The sequence below is a fragment of the Hyaena hyaena genome, unplaced genomic scaffold (genome assembly GCF_003009895.1).
Source record: "Hyaena hyaena isolate Hyena2069 unplaced genomic scaffold, ASM300989v1 scaffold_524, whole genome shotgun sequence".
In the NCBI taxonomy this organism is placed as follows: Eukaryota; Metazoa; Chordata; class Mammalia; order Carnivora; family Hyaenidae; genus Hyaena; species Hyaena hyaena.
In genome coordinates, this window is record NW_024081155.1 from 592,925 (window position 1) to 617,379 (window position 24,455).

The 24,455-nt window shown below is 35.2% G+C and overlaps 1 protein-coding gene across 1 annotated transcript in view; it reads left to right on the forward strand.

The window, feature by feature from the left end:
• Positions 1–24,455, forward strand: part of IL1RAPL1 (interleukin 1 receptor accessory protein like 1) — a 656,727-nt gene that overhangs the window by 91,629 nt on the left and 540,643 nt on the right. Inside the window, exons 4-5 of the mRNA XM_039255353.1 lie at positions 14,592–14,778; positions 17,358–17,511. Of these exons, the coding sequence (XP_039111284.1) occupies positions 14,592–14,778; positions 17,358–17,511 (341 nt within the window). The remainder of the gene's footprint in view (positions 1–14,591; positions 14,779–17,357; positions 17,512–24,455) is intronic.

Genomic DNA, 24,455 nt, shown 5'->3' on the forward strand with positions numbered 1-24,455 from the left:
CATGAGCACAGCAGTTGACAACTGCAAGTATTTAACCACCCAGTTCTAGAATCTCATTGGTGATTCTTCCATTTAAAACCAAGAAAATACCAAAGGTAATAATGGGCAAGCCCTCCTTCGTGCTGTTTTATTTATTTATTTTTTTCCTTGCTGCTGCAGCTAGTGATACCTTCCACTTTATGCCTCATGTCAGCTGCAACTCCATCTGGCAATAATATGAGACAAATTTAACTGAATTTCAAATGTATGGGACTTCACTCCCAGAAAGGGCATTCTATTTATATTGAACTTTTCTCTAAAAATGAGTAGTTGGATCTGGAGAACAGAAATGAAGGAAGACTGTATTCCACAGTAGGATAAGGAGATGAAATATAAAGGGCTCTCTGATTTACCTCTTTTATGAGGCGCTGCTGAAAAGGAGAATGGGCTTTTAAAAAGTGGTAACCTTAGTATAAATTCCATATTTAGCCAGTGGTGGGGTATGATGAATAACAAACGGCATGTGAAACAACATGGGACATAAGTGAGGAAGTTCAAGAGCTGTAGTGAGGTTGACAGTCATCTAAGAGATGAAGCCATCACTGCACATCATAGTAACAGCAGTGACACGTGTTAAGTAGCTGTTCGTCTGTCACAAAGTATGTTTACCGTAGAATGCTATTTGCTTCTTACAGCAAGGCTAGAAAATTAAGTATCTTTATAATTTCATGATCAGGTGACTGAAGTTCAGAGAAGACTAGTTACTTGTCCATGATCATACAGCATGTTAGTGGGTTCTGCTGCTCATGCAAGCCTCCTCTTCTTGTGGTTTTTTTTTTTTTTTTTTTTTTTTTTTATCATATTTGGGTAACATTAGACCCACTTGTGGTTTGTTCTGAACTTTTGAATCCTATCTCTCACATGACTGTATGGCATTATATTCCGACAGTAAGAGTGTAGAGGATTTTATTCCTCCATTCTTTGTTGACAAAAATTTTTAACATAGTTATCACATTCTAAGCATGTTTGTATTTATAAGGAAATACAGATTATTGAAACCTTTTTTTTTTCTAAAAATTGACTATTTTTGCTAAGGAAAGTTATTAGATTGCTGGCATTTAAACCATTTTTTGTCTTTTAGTGAATTGTAGGTGATTCAGGTTAATGGATTTTCTTTCTAGTCAGAAAAATCTACAAATTATTGATTGGAATTGATACTAACACTGCATAAAAAGTCTTGATAAGAAACCAACTGTAAAATTTGCATGTCATAGAGAATAAAAACGTCTCTCCCCAAAAATGTTTGATTCTGCCTTTAAATTAAACTAACTCACTGTTTAATTCTGTTCTTTTTTGTTTTAGAATATCAATAAAAGACTTTTCTCATAGATAAGAAATGGAAAAGTGCTTTAATTTACTAAATGTGCCATGTTTATACAGTGTTATTTGTACTGTTTGCAAATACATAAATATATAATTTGTTTACCTCTTTATTTTACCTCATGAAAGACTTTTAGGAATTTATGTATAATGTTGAGTAAACACTCAGATATTTGTTGCCTAAACTACTGTAGTGATCAGGATAGAGTTGGTTAAAGCCAATGCATTCCAAGTAGTTCAATAGGGGAAATTTAATATGCAAAATGGGTTATAAATAGGGTAGAAGAGCTGAAATGGCATAAAATGTGGCATTCCAGGAGTTAGCAACAGCAGGAAGCCACAGCCACCCCTCCATCTGGAGGAAAGAAGAGAGGAAGGATGTAGTATAACCAATTCCAGAACCTGAAATTGCAGATCCTCTCCTGGAAGAATTCAACCTTGAAGTCAGCCAGTAGGAGAGCCTGGTAAATGGAGCACAAATTTATGAGATACATTGGTGAACGAGGCAGATAAAACTCCCGCTCTCATGATATTTACACTGTATGGAAGACAAAATATCTACCTATAAACAGAAATAAAATCAAGGAAATATCAATTAGTGATCATTGTTAGGATAAATATAAAGCAGAGTGGTACAGTAAAGACTTTGAAACCTTTATTGTTCTCATGGATTTTTTTGGGGGGTATTAATTTGATTTTTTAAAGCCTCTATTGAAATATCATATATTTCATATATCATAATATATGTCATATATCAGAATATATATCATATATTTCATATCATAATATCTTGATTATTGAGATTTTGGTACCCCTTCACTGTCATCATGTTTGTTTTATTGGGATGAGACTGTAATGTCTGAAAGAATTGTAGCTATTTTGCTTGAGGAGCTCAGTGAATGGTGTGGCAATTAGTGAGATACGCAAGGCCAGGGGAAGAGTAGCTTTGAGAGTAAAAATCGAGATTTATTTGTGGGGCACATTAAGTCTGAAGTAACATTTTAGATGTCAAATAGGTATAATAAATAGACTACTGGATATGTAAATCTAGAATTCAAAGAGACCTCAGAGGTAGAGATACACAGTAGAGAAAAACAGAAATGATATTTAAAATAGGAGGGTTAAGTGTGATTACATAGAGGAAGATGAGATCACAGAATGTGTAAAAGCTTTTTAAAAACCAGTGCCTTTATTGAGATATAATTCACATGCCATATAACTCATGCATTTAAAATGTATAATTTAATGTTGTTTTATCATGATAAAATATACATAACATAAAAATTACGATTTCAGCCATTTTTGATCATACATGTTAGTGGCATTACGTACATTCACAGTGTGGTACAACCATCATCACTATTCATTTCCAGAAAATGTTTATCATTCCAAACAAATTCAGTACCTTTCTTTCCCTCAGATCAGGAGACTTCTATTTACTTTTGTCTGTATGAATTTGCCTATTCTAGGTATCTAAGTGAAATTATACAATGTTAGTCCTTTTGTGTCTGACTTATTTCACTTAGCATGTTTTTAAGGCTCATCCATGTTGCATCAGGTATCAGAATGTCATTCCTTTTAAAGGCCAAATACTATTCTGCTGTGTTTATATGCCCCATTTTGTTTACCCATTCACGTTTGGATGAACATTTGAGTTGTTTCTGTGTTTTGGCACTGTGAGTAATACTACTATGAGCATTTATACACAAGTATCTGTGTAAGTCCCAACATTCAATTCTTTTAGGTATATATCTAGGAGTGGAATTGCTAGATCACTTGGTAACTCTGTGTTTAACTTTTTGAGGAACTGCCAAACTGGTTTTCCATAGCAGCTGCACCATTTTATATTCCCACTAGCAATGCACGAGGGTTCCATTTTTTTTCCCACATCTTGGCCAAAAATGTGTTGTTTTCCATTTTTTAATAATAGCCATTCTAGTGTCTGTGAAGTGGTAGTGTATAAAGCTTTTTGTATAGTGTTCCTCCCTCCACCATTTCCTCTCAGTAAAATATAAACTCCGTAAAAGCAAGTTCTTTGCTTGTTCGCTGCTTTATCCCCAGCTGGGCCAGGCACAGTCTTTGTTCAACAAATATGTATTGACTGAATGAAGTTTAAATGCTCAATAAGTGATAGTTAATTGACTCATTTAATAAATGATGTTATACATTCATCCCTATATCATGTTGAGTGTTCTCTGTTGGGCTGAATGGTTTTATTTTGTTTTTATCAAATGGCATGCCTTTGCTCTGCAAAGAGTAAAAGGAAATATACTGAATTTATACAGAAAGAAACTATCTCAAACCATTCCAGGAGAAAAATTGGTGAAAGAGTTCAAAAAGTGAAATTAGAGTGTTGTGCAAAAAGCAAGCAAGGTCTCACATGTTACCTTCAAATTTGAGCACCATGCTAGTGGTATGAACATATTGAGTCAAGGGTGGTAGCCTCAATCTCTTTTTCAGGGAGCATTCCTGCCTTCTATTTCCTTTGCCTCCAAATCTCTCTTGGTGGAGGAATAGTTTTCCTTGATACACGCATGCTACTTTGTCCCCTTTGTGTCTGCAGAAATCGAGCTAGTTCCTAAATATGCTAAGTTCAGAGAGATCACTCTTTACATGAAACTCTGATCTTGAATTTTTAGTAAGGATTATATCTTTAAAATGACACCAGTTTCTCGAGTCCAAAAATATGCACCCCTATCAGTTTTATGGAATAGATTCAGTTTTTGTCTTATACATATAATTAGAAATATGACATAAATGTCCTTAATAATTATTTACTCTCTTCTCAGTTAATTTTATTTATTGTATTTTTCTTGTGAAGTTAAAGAAAGCAAAGTTATTATCAAGAAATATTGACCTACAAAGTAAAGCTGAATAAAGCATATGCCATTATGACATTTAGAAAATATTTAAAGAAGTGTTAGCAGAAAAAAAAAAAAACACTGATTATGGGGGCTGTTTCCTGACATAGTGCGTATTTGGTTTCTATACAGCAGGGGGGAAAAGCATGTTTTTATTAAATGTTATTAATCTAATTCTGAAAAATCTGTGAATGGGTAAAATTTCAGCGAACCCTGGTAGCTTTCGGTAGCTACCAAAATATAGATTTTGTTTTACTCTGTTACAACTTTCCCTGGAATTTACATTATAAAATGAGGAGGTGGGGTACAAGAGTAGGTAAACATCTGGATCCTAGGTCACTTCTGTACAACAGCCTGAGAGCAAGATTTCTAATAGTTTAAGAACTGTTATATTCACTGTAGTAAAAGCTTCCTGTGTGATGCCTGAGGAGAAAAAATGAAGTGATTTGCAACTGACCCAAATGTGGCTCACACATTTATTCTCCCTTTTTCTTATCTTTCTAATCAAGAAGGTCATCTACAGTTAGAAGAAAGTATGTTGCATACAGGGTGAGAGAATGAGATAAGCAGGTGATTGCAGATAGCTGTTCAGTACTAGGAAATACAGCTCCATTTTAAGGTTCTGCCAGGCCTAGAAGACACATTTTCTTGCCCCATCCACTATCAAGAAGTATGTGCCATTTCAAAGAAGCATGAAACAAAAAGGGTGAAAATTAATTTGGTGAGTTGTACATGAGAGTTGTGTACAGAGATTAAGCAAAGAAGAAATGTGATCAGAATTTTATAGCCTTTGATTAATAGTTAATTTATTCATTCATTTCAGAAATATTTATTGAGAACACCTCCTCAATGCCTGGCACTGTACTGGGCACTTAAAAAATCATTGGGCCTTTTAAGTTTTTAGCCACAATAGTCAGCGACCATGTTTCTCTAGTGCCTTTATCTCCACTTGGCAGCAGAAACTCATATGCAGAAGGGGAGAAAGAGCTTAAAAAACAGTTTTTGATTTGTCCAAAACTTAAATGTAGAATAACCATATGACCTAATATGTCCACCCTAAGGTATATTCCTGAAAGTATTAAAATAAGGGACTCAAACAAATATGTGTACATGAACATTCATAGGAGGATTACTCTCAATAGCCAAAATCTAGAAACAAATTCAAGTGTCCATCTGCTCATGTACAAATGAACTACATTGGTTTATCTATACAGTGGCCTGTTAGCCAAAAAAAAAAAAAAAAAGGGATGAGGTACAGATAGATGCTTACTACAGTGTGGGTGAACCTTGAACACTTTATGCTAAGTGAAAGAAGCCAGGTGCAAAATCCACACATTATATGATTCCATTGATATGAAATATTTCTAACAAGAAAGTCCATGAAGACAGAAAGCAGACTGATGGTTGCTAGGGACTGTGGGAATGGGGAAACAGGGAGCACTTGCTAATAGTTATGGGTTTCTTTTCAGGATGATGAAAATGTCTTAGAATGAGAAAGAGATGATGGTCGCACAGCACGATGTATGTACTGAATGGCACTTAATTGTACACTTTCAAATGGTTAATGGTTAATTCCATGTTGTATTCCTTTTACCTCATTAAAAAAATATGTCTCTAAGAATTCAAACAGCATAGAGCTAACTCCTTCATTGTATATACTGTAAGAAGAATACCTGTTAACAGAGGAGCAGCAAAATAAGTGGAAGTAAATGGTTTTAAATTGAGATTGTATTATGCTAAGTGAAAGAAGTCAGCCAGAGACAGATAAATATCCTGTGATTTCACTTATATGTGGAATGTAAGAAATAAAACAGATGAACATAGGGGAAGGCAAGGAAAAATAAGATAAAAACAGAGATGAAGCCAAACCTTAAGAGGCTCTTAAATACAGAGAACAAGCTGAGGGTTGCTGGAGGGGCGTTAGGAGGGGGGGATGGGCTAAATGGATGATGGGCATTAAGGACGGCACTTGCTGGGATGAGTACTGTGTGTCATATGTAAGTGATGACATATGTAAGTTATCCTCCTGAAATCATTATTACACTGTATGTTAACTGACTTGGTTTTAAATAAAATTTAAAAAACAAATTGAGATTGTTATGAGGAAAATAAAAAAAGGATAAGATAAGCTTTCCTGAAAAAAATATTTGCAATTTATGTGACCTTGAACCCATGTTCTGGGCCTCACTTTCCTTCAGGGGCATGTGTTTATTTTTGCTTTGCTGTGTCCCTCTTCTTCCTCAAGAGGTCAGGAAGGAGACCTTGGGATCAAGTTGTGAAGTTCGAAACTCCTCACACCCAAGAATAACTCAGGCAAAGAAATATTGGACTAGAATTCCATATACTGAGGACTTTTCAACTCTAGTCTTTCAAGAATCTTAGGCTAGAAAAACAGAAATGGCAAAATTATATTAATTACTTTCCACCAAAAAAGACAGAGATAATTATTTTAAATTTATTGTTAGCAGATGACTGTAGATGTTCAGTATACAGTTAAATTTTTGGAAAATAGAACTTCAAATGAAAAGGCAATAAGCTGGCATTTTTAGTCTTATCATTTGCTCACTGGTCTCCCTGTAATCTTTTTACAAGGGCTGATTTCAAGCACAGTTAAATCAATAGGTCCTCCAGAGTTCTTCTCAAAAGAAAACCTAATCCAAACAAATCTCACATTTAGTGCCAGTAGCCATAAGCATAGTATATGTAAGAAAGATCAGATAAAACAGAGGGGCCACATGCTTAGCTTCAGGCATCATGGTAAAGACTGAGAAAACATTAAAATATAGAGAAAAAATATGGAAGGCTTTAAGATTAGAAATAAACTGTCAAAGCATATTTAAGGCTTAACAAACTCTAAGATGTTCCCTCCACAATCTAGCCCCTAACATTTTTGATTCCTCACACGTTAGTTTCGCAGCTCATGATTAGACACTGTAGTCAAATTTCAGTTCTGCAGTAACTGAACTTTCAGATCTGTCTTTCCATGTCCAAATATTTGTAACACTTTAAAAATATTTTGTGCTTTTATTTGTACAAAACAATTATGTATATAAGATTACAACTTAAGAAATGACCAGTGGATGTCAGAGTAGACAATAAGAAACAGGGAACAACTTAATCCTTTAAAACCATTGATCAAATTTCTATCTTTCTCAGCACTTCATTATGTGGGAAGACATTTCCAAATACTATGGAAAAGTTATGATTTTCCCTAGGGACCTGAGAATTAACATAACAGACAGGTCAAATAGTTAGTCTGTTAAAGGATCTCTTTAACAATCCTGTTACTGGTAATTGTGTTAGAGTAGGAGACTTTCAACACTACACATTATCATGCATGGGAGGTGTGATTACAGAATAATTGTAACTGTGCTACCCTTATGTGTGGTGTCATGTGGTTTTTATTATACTCTATCTGCTAATCAGGTAATATACAAAATTTCCCTTTTCACACACAGTTTCCTTTCTTATCTCCTGTCTGGACTACCCACATTGCCACACCTTGATCTACAGATGTGCAGTGTTGTCATCCTTTAAAAGATGAATTTTTAAATCTGTGATAGCTCCCATGCATGCCAATTCAGAATTTTTGTCTATTTCAAGGTAGCACACTGCTAAGAAACCCTTGGAGAAAACTCGAATGCACTGTACTGACTTCTAAAGTATGTACTTACAGAAGTTTTTTTTTTTTTTCGTTATATTTATGTCATATATTTGCTTCTTGATTATGTTCTAATATATTTGTTAGTTCTCAGTCTGTGTATGGGTTTAAGGGTAGATGTTTTTTTTTTTTCTTGCCTTATAAGGCAGGACTCTAAGGCAGTCCTTTCAGAAGCCAAGTTGTTGAAAAGTATGTAAATATGTAAAAAGTACCTAGTAGAAAGAGCTGAAAAACACCAAAATATGTCTTTAAGACGTGTTACTTGCTCCCTTTGAGTCTTTATTAAATTCGAGGGAGTTTAAGACCCAAATTTTCTTTTTTAAAAAAACATTTTTTATAGTTTATTTATTTTTGAGACTGAGAGAGACAGAGCATGAGTGGGAGAGAGGCAGAGAGAGACGGAGACACAGAATCCGAAACAGGCTCCAGGCTCTGAGCTGTCAGGACAGAGCCTGACACAGGGCTCGAGCCCATGAACCGTGAGATCGTGACCTAAACTGAAGTTGGGCGCTTAACTGACTGAGCCACCCAGGTGCCCCGTGACCCAAATTTTCAAAGAAAACCAACTTGGATCACATTTTCCCTTTCTCCAAAAAACATCTATTTAGGGCTACAAAATAATATAAAAACCAGGGGCTAAGAGTGGGTAACTTTGTTTTAAACAGTGTGGAATATACAATATACATTTATAGTATGTATTTATGTTATATATTTATATTTTTATATATAATATGTTATTTATATTATCATATTTTATGAATGTTTATGAAGTTAGAAGTTAGGAGATGTGAATTCTAATCCTATTTTTTGCTACTAAATGGATAGTAGAACTTGGGCAAGTCATTGGCTTCTTTAGGCATTGGATTACTTTGCTGTAACCTCAGCAGGGTAAATGAAGGAAATCCGTGTGAACTATTTGTACAATACATTCTGTGTACTTGGTGTGTACTTCAGGTCACCTTTGCCAGAGAAAACTAGGTCTTTTTTGAAATCAATATTGTACTTTTTATTATTGAAGTAGAGTTGAACTAGTTCTTTTTTTAAAAATCCACAATAATATTTTTTCTTCACTGGAAAGGACAACTAAGTATTGACTGTCAGGAGCAAGTGTTTTCTCCATATACATGTATATCCTGTTTCTCTAGCCATTTTAATTTTTTTTCTTAAAGTTTTATTTATTCTTGAGAGAGAGATAGAGATAACATGAGCAGGGGAGGGCCAGAGAGAGGGAGAGACACAGAATCCAAAGACAGGCTCCAGGCTCTGAGCTAGCTGTCAGCACAGAGCCCGATGCCGGGCTCAAACCCATGAACCATGAGATCGCGACCGACTGAGCCACCCAGCCACCCCTCTAGCCATTTTATAAACATGAAAACTAGTAGTCATGATTTAGCTTTTTACCTAGATTGCAGCCCATCTGTTCTAAACAATAGAATCCCAATAAATACGTGCTGCTGCTGATTTTCACCAAAAGTCCTGTAGGAGCCTTCGCCTTACCCCATTTACCCCTTGGCATGGTATTTCCTTGATGGCACAGAGCCATGGTGCCATCGTAGTCATGCTGCAAATATGATGATGGCGGATGGTACTCTTTACTTTGAGAGTGTGTAATTCCTCTCATAGGGATCATATGTTTATTAATGTGTCACAAGTTACTTGCTTCCTGTTAGCTCTTTTCAGTAAATAGGACTATAGTGTTCATTGGATGCTGCTTTATTTTTAGCTTTTTAAATCACCTCCTGATGAATGGAAACAGTAAACAAGTATTAAAACATTGAAAGGAATTTGAAAATAGTGCTATCCTGGGGAGTCTGGAATTCCAGACATTACCAGACAGTTGTAAATCAGCAGTCACCTCACAGAGCTGGGGAATCGAAGTCAGGAAAATAAGAATACCTAAGTGTGCTCATCCGGAGCTGCTTTCTGAAAATTAGTGGTCATTTGCACCTATAGAAGAGGAGAAAGGGACAGCTGGGGTGGGGAGTCTGCATTTTTCATTGGGTTTACTCATTCTTCTCCAGCCCATGTAGATATCCCAGATGAAAAATAGGACTTTTCTGGATTCTTATGCGTAACACTAATTAATCACCGAAGAACTGAAGGCATCATCATGATCATGTCATCTGTCTAATCTGCCTTCTTAAAACACTGGGTGGCTGTACTGGAAAACGGAAATCTAAAGGAAATAGAGAAAGGGGATGTAGTACTGATAATATCTAACACTCACTCATTGCTCTCTGGAAGACTGGCACTGCCCTAAACTCTTTCTGTGTTTTAACATGTTTGATTCCCAAAACAACCTTCGAGTTGTTAGTATTATTTTCTCCTTATACACATGAGGAAATGGCAGCCTCAGGAGTCAAGTAACTTTGCCTAATTGCCAAAAGTAGTGAGTGATGGAGCTGGAATCTGAACCTCTCACAGCTGGGCTTTGGAGATCTTGTGCTTGACTCAGCCCTGTCTGTATAAAAAATATCTGGGGTTTGATAAAAGAAGGTGTGGAAAAACAAAGAAACAACAGTAATCAATAGTTTGAGGAGAAAGAAAACCTAACATTCATGAATTTAAAAGATTAATGTAGAGTGTTCAAATTTAGAATTCACTGATTAACTTCTTGGAAGAGTCTGTTCTTTAAGAACTCTAATGTGTCCCTCCTACACTGTTGGTGGGAATGTAAACTGGTACAGCCCCTCTGGAAAACAGTGTGGAGGTTCCTCAGGAAACTAACAATAGAACTCCCCTAGGACCCAGCAATAGCACTGCTAGGAATTTACCCAAGGGATACAGAAATGCTGAGGCATAGGAACACATGGACCCCAATGTTCATAGCAGCACTCTCCACACTAGCTAAAACACGGAAAGAGCCTAAGTGTCCATCAGCAGACAAATGGATCCAGAAGATGTGGTTTATCTATACCATGGAATACTTCATGGCAATGAGAAACAATGAAATCTGGCCATGTGTAGCAACATGGATGGACCTTGAGGGTGTTATGCTGAGCGAAATAAGTTAGGCAGAGAAGGACAAATATCATATGTTTGCACGCATAGGAGGATTAGGAGGAACTTAACGGAGGAACAAGGGAGAGAAGAAGGGGGGAAATGGTGGGGGAAAGGGAGAGAGGCAAACCATGAGAGACTCTTGAATGCTGACAAAAACTGAGGACTGATGGATGTAGGGGGGAGGGGCATGGAGGAGGGCACTCGTGTGGATGAGCACTGGGTGTTATGTGGAAACTAATTTGACAATAAACTATTTGTAAAAAATAAAAATAAAAAAAGAATTCTAATGTGTACAAATATCAGTATTATTCTAAAACATGGGCATTTTCTTATTATACATTGGGATGTATCCTAGGATAGTTAATTGCTTAACTTAGATAATCATTTTTTTCTGAAAATATTACCTTAAAATGAGCCTATAAAGAGCATGTTCTAGTCTATGCTGGAGTAAAATTAATAAATAATGCATGAGCAATATTTCTGGCAAACCCAAAGAGGTTATTTTTTCCACTTGGGTGTGAAGCTCAAGCTAAAATTTAGCACACTTTCTTTTCTCTCAAAGCTGTTTCTTTTTCAGTATTTTCCATGCTGAAAGATTGACTCTACTTTTCATATACTCATCTGAGAAAAGTTCTTCATCACCTTGGATACTTCTCTTTTTCCTTTGCTCCTTCTCTGTCATATCGATTCTGTATCTTTAATACAATTTGAGCAAGATTCCTCCTTTCTGTCTCAGTTGGTCATTGCCTTTGGAGCTGCCATTTTTTTCCTGAATGAATGATGTTACTTTCTGATTTTTTCACTGCACTTAGTCCTCTGTTCTCTCCAATCCATTTTTCTCACTGTCGTCAGAAAAATCTCTCCACCATCGCAATGTCTTCATTTCCCAGCACAAAGTCCACATTCTGCTGTGGCTTACATGACTCTCCTTCTGGCTTCTATACACCTCTCCGGTCTCAGTGCCTACTGTTCCTTTATAACTACTTTATAATCCAGCCACACCAAATTATTTGCATTTCCTCCAACATGCCAAGTTGTTGCATGTCTTCAGAAGCCTTTGTGCACACTGTTACCTGAATTAGCCTTTGTTAAAGTTGCTGGATTCTTATTCATTCTTTAAGACAGCCAGGTATCACAGCGCCTGGGTGGCTCAGTCAGTTAAGCGTCTGACTTTGGCTCAGGTCATGATCTTGTGGTTCATGGGTTCGAACCCTGTATCGAGCCTGGAGCATGATTCAGATTCTCTGTCTCCCTCTCTCTCTGCTCCTCCCCCACTCATGATCTGTCTCTCTTTCTCTCAAAAATGAGTAAACTTAAAAGAAAAATAAGACAACCAGTTATCACAACTTAAGAAGTCTTGATTCTTTCTTTGACACTGCTGTGGTAGTGCCCAGTAGCTTTTTGGAGTGCTTATCACATTGAATTTCAGCTGTTTACTTGTGTATCACCTCTGGACTGTGAGAGGCTGAGAGCAGGGAATATGTTTTATCCTTCTCACAAAATCTCTGAACACATTCTTTTGGGACCATTTTACTGACTGACTTTGTTTAAAGATTAATGGTTTTACCTATGTAGTATTTTAGGTGTACTTGCAGGCTATTATATGAAGGTAGAGACATCCATACTTAATCAGTCTACATAATAATTTTGTGGCACTTTCCTTTGTTACTCAATATAAAACTGAATAAATAACCTTAAAGGAAAACTCTATTTTTCTCCTCTACTCCCAGTACTTCTCACACTAGGTATGTGGGGACTTTTTCACACCAAGCAATTTTGCAACACCAGCTGGATATGCTACAGTTCAAATCTGTTCCGACACTATGTACTTGGAGATAACATCACACCCCACAGGTTAAGGACTCAATCCCACAAGACTGCCTCCTGATTCACAAGTCAGACACCAGTTGCAAGTCCAGGTTGTCACCTGTGCTTCTGATAGACTAACTACAAATCATAGATTCTCACAACCCCCTCCTTGGATTCAATCATTTGCTAGAATGGCTCACAAAACTCAGGAAGCAGTTGACTTACTATTGTCAATGTATGACAAAAGATATCTCAAAGGATAGAAATGAACAGTCAGATGGAAGAGATGTGCAGGGCACAGTATGACCTGCCCCCTCCTAGCACTTCCATGTGTTCATCAGCCCAAACTCATCCAATCTCTGTTGTTCTAGAGTTTTTATAGAGCTTAATATAAAGCTCGTGCCCACTTGCCTTAAGATCTCTGGCCGGAGTTAAAAATTCCAGTCCTCTGAACACTTGGTCTTTCTGGTTACCAGCCCCATTCTGAGGCTTTCTAGGGGCTTCATCCTCAAACATCTCATTAATATAAACTCAAAAGTGACTAAAAGAGTCTCCCTTTGAATAGTCAAAGACACTCCACTCCTGTCACTCTGGCATTTCTTAGAGTTTCAGTAAATCTGTGCCAGGAACTAAGACCAAATATTTATTTATTATTACACCACAACCAACCTACCTATTTTCTGGCTATTCTCATGTTGTCATATTGGCATTTTTTTAAAAAAAGCAAAAATTTGAATCAAGTTGCTGCTTAAATGTCAAGTATCTTGGCTGAATAAGGAGGAGGACTTGGGGGCTGTGGTCTCTGTGCACCAATGCAGAGTGAGAAGAGCCAATGTTACTGAGCACCTGTGACAGGCCATACTCAGACACCTAAGGTTCTGAGGGGTAAATGAGTTGCCCAACATTGCAGAAATAGTAAGCAGTAAAACTCAAATCCAGAACTTTGATAACCAAGTATACAAATAAGCCACTGGGCACTTACCGTGTAAGAAATTCTCTATGAAACTTTGACTTTGATGTTTTATGCTTCTCTTTTTTCTCACCGCCTGCATCACCATGGCTGACCCATAGCAGTGTTCATTGAATGTCCAGAGACTTGAATGGCAAACCCAAATAGTGCAATTTGCAGGAAAACTTCCTTTGGCCCAACTCTTCCAAAGAGATCTCTGAACATGATTTCTATTCTCATGTATTTCAAGTTATAAACTTGATTTAGGAACCAACAAGTTGTAAAATGAGGCACTAATTTAATGAGCTGATTCTGTAGAGCCTGTCAGGTTGGGGTTGTCCTTACATGTTTCTCTTGTCTGATAATCTGGACTCCAGGTCCCAACCCAAATGTCTGTAAAGAGTGAACTTGCAGTGTTTTTATCCAAGGCTTTTCTTCCCAGAATCACTGATAACCTCTCCATTTATCAAGACAACCAGTGCTACAAGAATTGAGCAGCCTTTTTCTTCTCCTTCCTTTATGCCCAATAGACCAGTTACATTTTTTGACTTCTCTGTTGAGTTTGCCAAGTTTAGCCTAAACCCAAGGTTCACTTACTTTGTGACCTAAATCTTTATTTTATTATTTTAGATACAAATATCCCTAGTGAACAGTTTTCAAACCACACTTGTTATATATAATACAAAACTTGTTTTCAGGCAAATGAACAACATATAAATGATTTCACAGAACCAAGCTTTGTTTAGCTGCATGATAAGAGAGAGCTCTGTAGAATAAGCCATAATACCATCACCTTAATTAATCAAGGGAATTTATGCTTATCTCTCTTCCTCTCCCTCTCCTCCTCTTTCTCTTTCTCTGTTTCTTTCTCTTTTAGTGAAGTAAATACATTGCCTGGCAGCACTTTTTGTTCACACCAAACCATCTTATTTACTCTGCTTCATTCCAGAAACTCCACTTACTGTATGAAAGTATCCATCTCGCTGACAGTGGGTGAAAATGACACTGGACTCTGCTACAATTCCAAGATGAAATACTTTGATAAAGCTGAACTTAGCAAAAGCAAAGAAATTTCATGCCGTGACATAGAAGATTTTTTACTACCAACCAGAGAACCTGAAATCCTATGGTATAAGGTATGTGCTGTGAATGATTTTGTTACTTACAAATAGATTGATGTGTATTTTATTCTTGGGCAAGTTGGATAAAAAAAATAAATGGATATGATGAAGTTCAGCTCTGCCCTCCTAAAATAGTACAGCAAGTTGTGTTGGTCATTATAAGTTTTCAAACCAGTAGCTTTGATAAATGCTTGCCAGTATTTATATTGATAATCCATGGCAATAAGCTGTTGTGTTAATGTTCACATCTAGCTTATGCAATTCTTTCAAATCGATTATAATCTGTGTTGATAATTTCAGGAACTAAAATATATTAAGCATTCATTTCAGAGCTCTTCACAGAAACAGTCCTAATGTCCCCAAAGAAGGAAAGGATTGATTTTACTTCTATGAGAAAATCATGCACTAGCTTTATTGAATTGTTCTGTTTAATGGAAGTATCTTTGTGCATATTCAGTTCCTTTTCATATAAAAAATATATTTTCTAAAATCTGATGAAAATTCAAAACATTGTAAAAATAGCACTACATAAACTTCAGAAACCAAAAGAAACTTTAGACTTAAAGAGAATAACCCAACCCCTGTCCTTCCTATCACATAATTGACTTTCTTTCAGTTTTAAGATTTGAATGTACTCTTCAACTTATTTCTACCATACAAGAAATGTTTGTTATTGAGTCTACTCAAGAAAATACAGTATAGGTGCTATGACCATTTGTCTGGGATATTATATCTATGACTTAAAGAGTACTGGTATAAGTTTTACTTTGTATAATTTCCTAGAAGTAGGAGTTTAGGAAGCATGACCTCATAGTAAGTAGACACACCAATATCTCTATGTCATTCGTTCAGAACTTATGAGAAATTATCAAGAAACAAATCTTTAATAATTTGTAAAGAATTTGCCATAATTAGCCATGCCCTTCTCTGAGTAAGACTTAATTTTCATTCTTATTAGCAAGTAATGGAGGATTCAGAACATTTGAACTGTTGAAATATTTTTGTACCCTTTCCCTTTTTTTTTTTTAAACTGTGTATTTCTCACCCTGATTCTCGGTGGTTTGCCTGCTTTCCACAGGCAGATCCTTAGCAAGCCCTAATGATGACTTCGAAAGGGAGAGGTATTAGGGGAGTTTGACTCAGGTCTCTAAAAACAAATGTTTGTCCAGTAGTCATATGTGTATATTCACTTCTACACATGTACACAGACACACACACACACACACACACACACACATTCAATGTTTAACATGGCTGGCCTCACACTGGTCTTTTAGTCATGTTTCTACCACTACCCTAATCACTGTGACCTTAAGCTGTAAAGACTGTCACTAGTGGAGTGATGAGAGGCAATGCAATATATATGGAACTTAAAAGTCTTGCACTAATTCAGATTATTTTCCCGTATTCAAGGCAATATATATTCCATGCATTTAGTGTATAACTTTTGCAATTATGACAGTGTGTACAACTAATATGAGGATATAAGATGTATATTTTGGTCTGTAATAACTGGAATCTGCTATCCATTTATACAGAGGCATTGATCCACATAATCAAAATGATAGTCTGCAAAATGTTGATTCGGCAATAAATTTTTTTCAGAAATAATACTACCTGTGAACAGTGTCAATGGGCTTAAAGCTGCTTTTATCCTCATCGTCTTGATTTCCAATCTGGCTAGTGGAAATGGACTTCTGGCAAAAAGAGAAAGCTCATGAGCCAACATCATTACAATCTAAAACTTAATTTAGAGACCATATTTTGGTAGACCCACCAACAATGAAAATAGATATTTGTTGAACTGTAAAGACCTTGTATATAAATGTTGGCCATCTCTTTTATGAATTATAGAATATAAATGTTATGAAGAGACTGAATTATTTCTAAATGTAGTATTAAAAGATTTAAAATATTGAAATGTAAGTGTTTTACTCTACAGTATTAATTTTTCTACTTTACACTAAAATATTCTATATTCTATTTTATGTTACTAGTATCAAGATGGTTAATTTCACACTCAGCATATAAGGAGTATTTACTTCTAAAAATGATGTTAGGAGTTATCTTAACGAGTGTCCCTTATGTCTTCTAAATCAATACATTTCTGATTTAGAGACACTAATCTTTGAAGTTAATAAAGTGACTCTTTTTAAAAAGAACAAAAACAAAAAACTAGCCTCTTTTGAAATTGAGGTACCTGATTTCCCAGAGCTGTGGAGAAGATATGAAAATTTTTATTATTAATTCCAAACTTTTTAGCCCTTTAAAATATAACATCAGAAGCTTTTGGTTTAGTTATTTAGAATACTTTTCTTGGGGCCCCTGGGTGGCTCAGTTGGTTAAGCGTCTGACTTCGGCTCAGGTCATGATCTCATGGTTCATGGGTTCCAGCCCAGCGTTGGTCTCTGTGCTGATAGCTAGCTCAGAGCCTGGAGTGTGTTTTGGATTCTGTGTCTTCGTCTCTCTCTGACCCTCCCCTGTTCACACTGTCTCTCTCTCTCAGAAATAAATAAAACATTAAAAAAAAAGAATACTTTTCTTTATTTTTCACTTATTATACTTACCACAGAAATTTTGTGTTTTCCATGCAGGAATGCAGGACAAAAACATGGAGGCCAAGTATTGTATTCAAAAGAGATATACTGCTTATAAGAGAAGTCAGAGAAGATGACATTGGAAATTACACCTGTGAATTAAAATATGGAGGCTTTGTTGTGAGAAGAACTACTGAATTAACTGTTACAGGTAATCATAGTCTTCACTATTTCATTTGCAAGTAATGAAGTTGAGTTTTTTTGCTACATATTGATTTTTTCAAATCTTTGCAATGAAAGAAGTACTTAACCAAATGCCAAGTGGACTCCTATAGGTGAAATTTATTCCTCCTTGCTTTTAAATGATCTTGTGCTGAAATGCATTTGAAAGGTTAAAGAAAATAAGCTTAGGGAATTAGAGAAATGTTAGCTTTTGAAAGTACTTGAAATAATGAGTTTACTATTCTAGAAAAGTATGCTTATATTTTGTAATGGTATCATTTTTGCAAACATTTCCAAAGCACTGAATAGAATATACGAAATCTATCTCTGTCTTCCTGTCTTGCTCCAGATTAGAAAAATTAATATTTTATTCATTTACCGCTCTATAAATCTGACATGTGTGTACTAATGAACTTGAAAATAACATAATTTCAGGTGCAATAACTGAATAATTATATGAGATGCGGTGATTGGTGTCATTCCTCTAGCTGGTTGCTAAGATAGAAGGGCTTGATCACAAGATTTAGAACTCTTGTCTATAATCATGAGTCTCCAGCTCACTGATCTCATGACCTTATTGGAATCACCACAGTCTTCACGATACCAGTTTCTTCATGCACCAAATGGCAGTTATAAAACTTGCTTTGTTTATTTCATAGGATTTTTGCAAGATTTAGTGATGTAAGGAGTATGAAGTCAGTTTGCATAATATGGAATTATATCCAAATGTGCATTTTGGTCATTTTATGTCATGTGATATTTTGTTCTCATGCCTTTTTACCTGATAGTTTACTTCTCTGAAAGTGGTTCCAAGAGGAAAACAGGAGGGGAAACAAGAGCAGTATTAGGAGTTAAAGAAATTGTTCTCATCTTAGTGAGAAAGGTTCTTCTTGGTAACTCTTTGTACAATCATATTTATGAAACATGTGGAAATAAGTGTACAAAGGATATCATATACTTTTAAGAGATTTTCATGTGTTCACTAATTCACTTAATATGTTTTTCTTGTATATGAAGGGTGTTTAGTGGTAGTCTCCTTCATCTTATAATCATTGTCTTCTCCTTCATATCTTGAGATTATGATATATTTTGATTTAAAAACTAAAATTCAATTTATGAAATTCATTTGGTGAATATTAATTATTCTTATCTAAAGAACATTTTATTTAAATAAATAAGGTACTCTTTGGCAATGCCTTTGGTAAATATTGGTCTCAGTAACTGACACTTTATCTCCCTCTCTGTGTAATGGAACAGTGAAAAATATAACTGTTTGTACATGGGTTTTCTTTGCAACATATATTGAGGTTTTTATTTATTTTTTGCTTTCAGTCTATAGTGAGGTAGATTTTCCATGAGTAGGTATACAGAAAAGGAATTTAAAAATATAATGAAAAAACATCTATAAAGAATGTAGAATATACTTCTAGTCTTTATTCTTTGGAGTATAGAACTAATCCTTGGTAAATACATCTCTTCCCTTTGTAGAAACATTAGGACACTAAACCACTATGTAGAAAGAGGTGATTAAAAAAAAAATCTCACAGAGACTGGAAACTGAGTCCCAAAAGGTGCAATGACTTAAATGAAGCTATTTTGTATAGCCAGTAATAAATCATTTTCTCTAAGTGCTACTAAGAGCTGCTGTATTTTCCTAACTCTATTTCTCCAAAAATATCTTATCTTTACTTGAAAAGAATGAGTAATTATTCTGTATTATACAAGAGGAAGTAGATGAAAGTTTCAATGAAAGTTTTCATTCAACTCATAATCCTGAATACCTCTAATTTAAGTGAATTTACCTATGACTTTGATTTCGGCAAAAAAAAAAAAAAAAAATATATATATATATATATAAAGCCAAATTTGCCTACATATGAAATTTTGGGTGAAAGGGAGAGCTGCATGACCTATAATTAAAATAGTATGCATTAAAATGCATATTTTATTAAGATAAATGTCTATTGACAAGATACATTTTTTTTTTTATAACCCTGCTTTAGTGTGACACTATAGCATATTTACTTTGCCTATAACCAAATTAAAGAGCGATTCTTAGAACCCAGATTATATCTGTCACTAAGGCAGCAAAGGTGGGCCGTTATCTGGATGATAATTAACTAGTGTTTTGTATTTTGATTTTCTGCAAATCATGATTATATTGTACTTAATGTAAATATTATGCACAGCATGATATCATTTAATTTTAGTGGATCTGCATTAGCTGATGTTAAGCAAATATTTTGAAGTGTTTTAGAATATGTTTCTTTTGAATAAAAAAGAAAGAGCCCTGCATGTAAAGAGGAGAGGAAACTTCTAGTTTCATAAGGTGGCTAAATGTGCAGACAGTATTGTGAGCTTTTATAGGAGAGCCTCCACTTATTAAAAGTGTATGTATCTACTTAAGTGAAGTAGTGGTTCAGGGAACAGATCACAAGGATAAAATAATAAACCTGCTCATCACTTTTGGTATACTTTCAACATTTTTTTTTTTTAAATTTAAAGTGTTTCTAGCGTTAGTCTGTAGCTTCCACCCTCTTCTCTAAGCCTCAGCCACACTGAAGTTTTCACTGTTCTCCAAATATCCTCCTTCTGAGCCCCTATACCTGGTATGCTTCCTCTGGAATGCTTTTTCTTGCACATTGTCACAGCGCTGATTCTTACCCTTTCTTCAAGGCACAACCCAAACGTTCCCTTTGTTTGGAGGCTTGTAGTTCTTCATGCCTTCATAGCACTTTTAGAATCCCCACTTCAGCAGTTAGACACTGCATTATAACTGTTGACACTCCTCTTCTTCCACAAGAATGTGAGGTCCTTACAAAGGCATGTCTTCTTTGTAATAAGCACTTTATTTGAGACCAGTTTTACATTTACAGAAAAATTATAGAGATGATAGAGGGAGAGTCCATATACCTATATCTAGTTGATGTAGAAATAAAAGCTGGGGTGTTGGGAATTAAGGAGGGCCCTTGTCATAATGAGCACAGGGTGCTGTATGGAACTGTTGAATTACTACATTGTACACCTGGAAGTAATATAATGCTGTATGTTAACTAACTGAAATCAAAAATTTTAATTTAAAAAAATTCATTTTATTTCATTTATGTGATATTGATCCATTACTTTTATGCTATAATATTCTGTTACATGAATATCTCACAGTTTATTGATAGACAGGGTTGTTTTCTAATTTTTTTAATATGATATTGTCATTAACCATCTCATAAGTGCACACACACAAACACACACACACGCACACACACATTGTTCATTTTGCTTAATAGTAGGCATTTATGTAGAATTTTAAACCTAAGAGTGTATTTGCTTATTCTGAGTATGTATATTTTAAATGTACTAGATAATGTTTGAATTGCTTTGGGTAACGCGCCAGCCCAACTAAATGAAATGGGAGGAGGAGGGGAATAGTACTCCAAAGAAAAGTTGAGGTGCCCAAAGGTGAAAAATATTCAAGGGATATAAACAGGAGATGTCCGGTACCTCTAAAGAGTATGATTTCTTGAAAATTGTAAAATGTGGTTTGATATTCGTAAAAATCTATTGTGGGTATTATAATAATTTTCTGTACTTCAATATTGCTAAACAAAAATGTGAAAATATTCAAGTTTGTTTTCACATAAGTTGTCGTATCTGAGGATTTCTTACACTAAATTCTAACTCTCATACTCAAATCATAACTTTAACACAGACCATCTGTCTAATTATTTGTGGGTATAGGGGAAATATTGTGTCCAGAGTTGGTCCATAAAAAACTTAGTAATTCCAAGCTAAATTAGAACAGCTTGGCTCTTTGTACAGTATTCCCTATTTAGATAAGAAATACAGATTTGTTATGATACATTGTCTTGGATTTGTTACATCTAAGGAAAAAATTATACACTATTATGATTATTTTTCTAGAAGTATTGATTAAATTATACGATATTCCCTTTCATCTGGTTAGTACTCATTTTTTCTTCTGGCCAAAACGTTCTTCTGGAGTTTTTAGAAGAAAGATTAAGAACAAAATAACACTGTATTTACATCAAAAAATTTGAAATGAGTCTGACCAGTAGAAAAGCCACTTAATTTGTAGGGCTAGACCATAGAGTGAAATAATGGTTTTAAAAAATGGATTTTGAAAATGTTATGTCAGGAAAAAATATTCCTAACAAAATGCAGGACTCAGCAAGAACAGAGAAGAAAGGAAAACTGACTTTAAAAAAAGAATGAACTGATAGCTACAAGAATGTGATGGTTTTAGTAGCATTTTTATACTTGGTTTAACATTTTTAACAGCGTTAATGTAGCAATATATTTAAACTACTTCCCAATCAACCAGAGGTTGAAGATATGCTCTCAAAAAGTACATCTTCCTCTTCTTTTTATGGATGAGGAAGCTGAGGCAAAGAAAGGTTAAGTGGCTTTATCACAAAGCATCATGGTGACAAATTTAGGAATAAAATTTAATTTCCTGAACTCCAGTTTCTGATTTACTCTACTGGATAATTAATAGCAAGGCATTGTATTTTTCATATTAGCTCTGCTGATCACTATGAAAGATTTATCATTTAAGTTCAACTGAAACACATTTTCCTATGAGTCCTTCTTCTGCCACTGATGTAATTAAATGGTACCTTTGTAGTGTAGCCCAGGGGCATTCACTGATTCCTTTTATTTATTTATTTTTCCTTAAAAAATAGTTCCTTTTATCTTCCCTTTTAAAAACCTATTTTGGTTGACATATTTCATAGACTCAGGTATGCTCTACTGACTGTAACCTAACAAGAAATGATGAAATTGACCACACGAATTGATAAATTACAGACTTTGTGAGTTTAGTAATGTGCTAGAACTATGCCCACAGCAGCCATCACATATATTATTTTTTATAAAAGGAATCATATTATAGGTAGTCTTAGCTGTTTTATGAGTAAACATCTGTCATATTTTACAACTCAAAAATCATTTAGATTAATTCAGAATTTTGAATTCAAAGAGATTAAAGCTGGTCAATATAGTGAAACTGAGTTTAATCATTTTGGCTGTCCAATCCTGATTTAGAATTCAGTCCCTAGAGCAAAAGACCTCTCTTCTGAGTATTTTCTAATGATAGCTCTGCTGACACTAATTACCTTAATTTATTGTTTGATCTCTCAATATATTGAATGAGTTGCCAAAATGTATTAATCAAGCAAATATTTAATGTCAAGCCATGATAACTTTGAATAAAAAGCATGATTTTTTTACTCTTTAGCAGAAAATGTTGTGGAATATGTTAGAATATATCAATAGCAAATTTGGGATGTGCCGTTTCTAGCCATGGGGAAAACAAGGCATTATTCCTTTGGAAAATTTCCATCAATATAAACAATAATAAGCATTAGTAATCACAATAGTTAATGCTGTTTACTAGATGCTGGGATCTGTTCTCCCTAAGTTCTTATTTATAATTACTCATTGAATCCACATGACCTCAATTTACTCACCTTTTAAAACTTTTCAGGTGCTTTCTATCTAGATTTTACAAATTACACTTGAACATCATTCATTTGTTTCATGGCCTACTGACTGGCATCCAGCCAGGGCCTCAACTGAGCCTGGGTCAAGACAGCATTTAAAGAAACAGAAACAAAACCAAAAAACAAAGTCATATGACACCCCTAACAGTGTCAAGTATTAGAATTCATAGGTACAGGTTGTAAATTAGCTATGCCTAAAAGGATGAGTGATATTTTAGAAACCTAAAAGAATGATGCCATTTTTGGCTCTGTGTGAGAGCATCCCTATTAAGAAGAGTGCTTGGTCACCAGCACTTCCTACCTTAGATCTCTATTGTTTGATTTGATTGAATATTATGGCCTACTTATTGGTGTTATATTGTTTCCTGACATAGTTTATCAGCAAGAGCTAGCCTTTAGTTTCTTGCTGCTTTTGACAGCATTGGATTTGAAGTGTACTAGAATGTTTTCATTATGATGACCTTACCAGTGCAATCCTTTGGACTGCTTGCCTCTGAGAAATGGTACAGTCTTCCTGTCCCCAGCCATCCCTCAGCCCTCACCCTACTATGAGAGCTGTACAGCTTCAAGCTTTGCAGACCACTAACCAAACTCATACCTACCTCACTGGTAGAGAAACAGCTACTTTTTCTCTGACTGCTAACCATATGGCAGTCACTGTGCAAAATGATTTATAGGCATTATTATCTACATTTTACCAAGGATGCAATTCAAATTACATCGTGGACATGAATTTATATTTTTAAATACAGATCAACATCTTCATTTCTAATGAAATTCCAGTCGTTTATTTGCACTCTCCTGTGTCCGATTCTCTTACGCTATTTCAGCAAACTCACTTGTGAGGCTGGAAGAGCTGACCAGTAAAGATTCTTTCATTGAATGGTTAGTTTAGTTATTTAGAGAAACAAACCTCTGGAACTGTGCTGTCCAATACAGTAGACATTAGCAACATGTCCCTCTTGAGCACTTGAAATGTGACTAGACTGGACATAAATGTGTTGCAAGCATAAAATATACACTAGATTTCAAAGACTTGGTATGAGAAAATAATGCACAATATGTAATTTGTAATTTTCTATTGATTACATATTAAAGTTATAATATTTGATCAGATACAAAATATTACTAAATTATTTTTACCTTTTTTACTTTTTAAAATGTAGTCACTACAAAATTGTTAATTTTACATGTGACTCACCTTATGTTTGTATTGGACACCACTGTTCTAGAAAGTGAATGTGATCATAGTCGTGAAAAGTATAAAGGGAAGGCACAGGATCCAGAACCTTAGGTGTAGTTCCATTGGTGGCTGTGCCACACGTGAGCTAAGAGACCTTGACCAAATCACCTTACTTCCTTAAGTGTTGTTGTAATGTTGAGAACGTGAATACCTACTCACAGTGCCACTGTA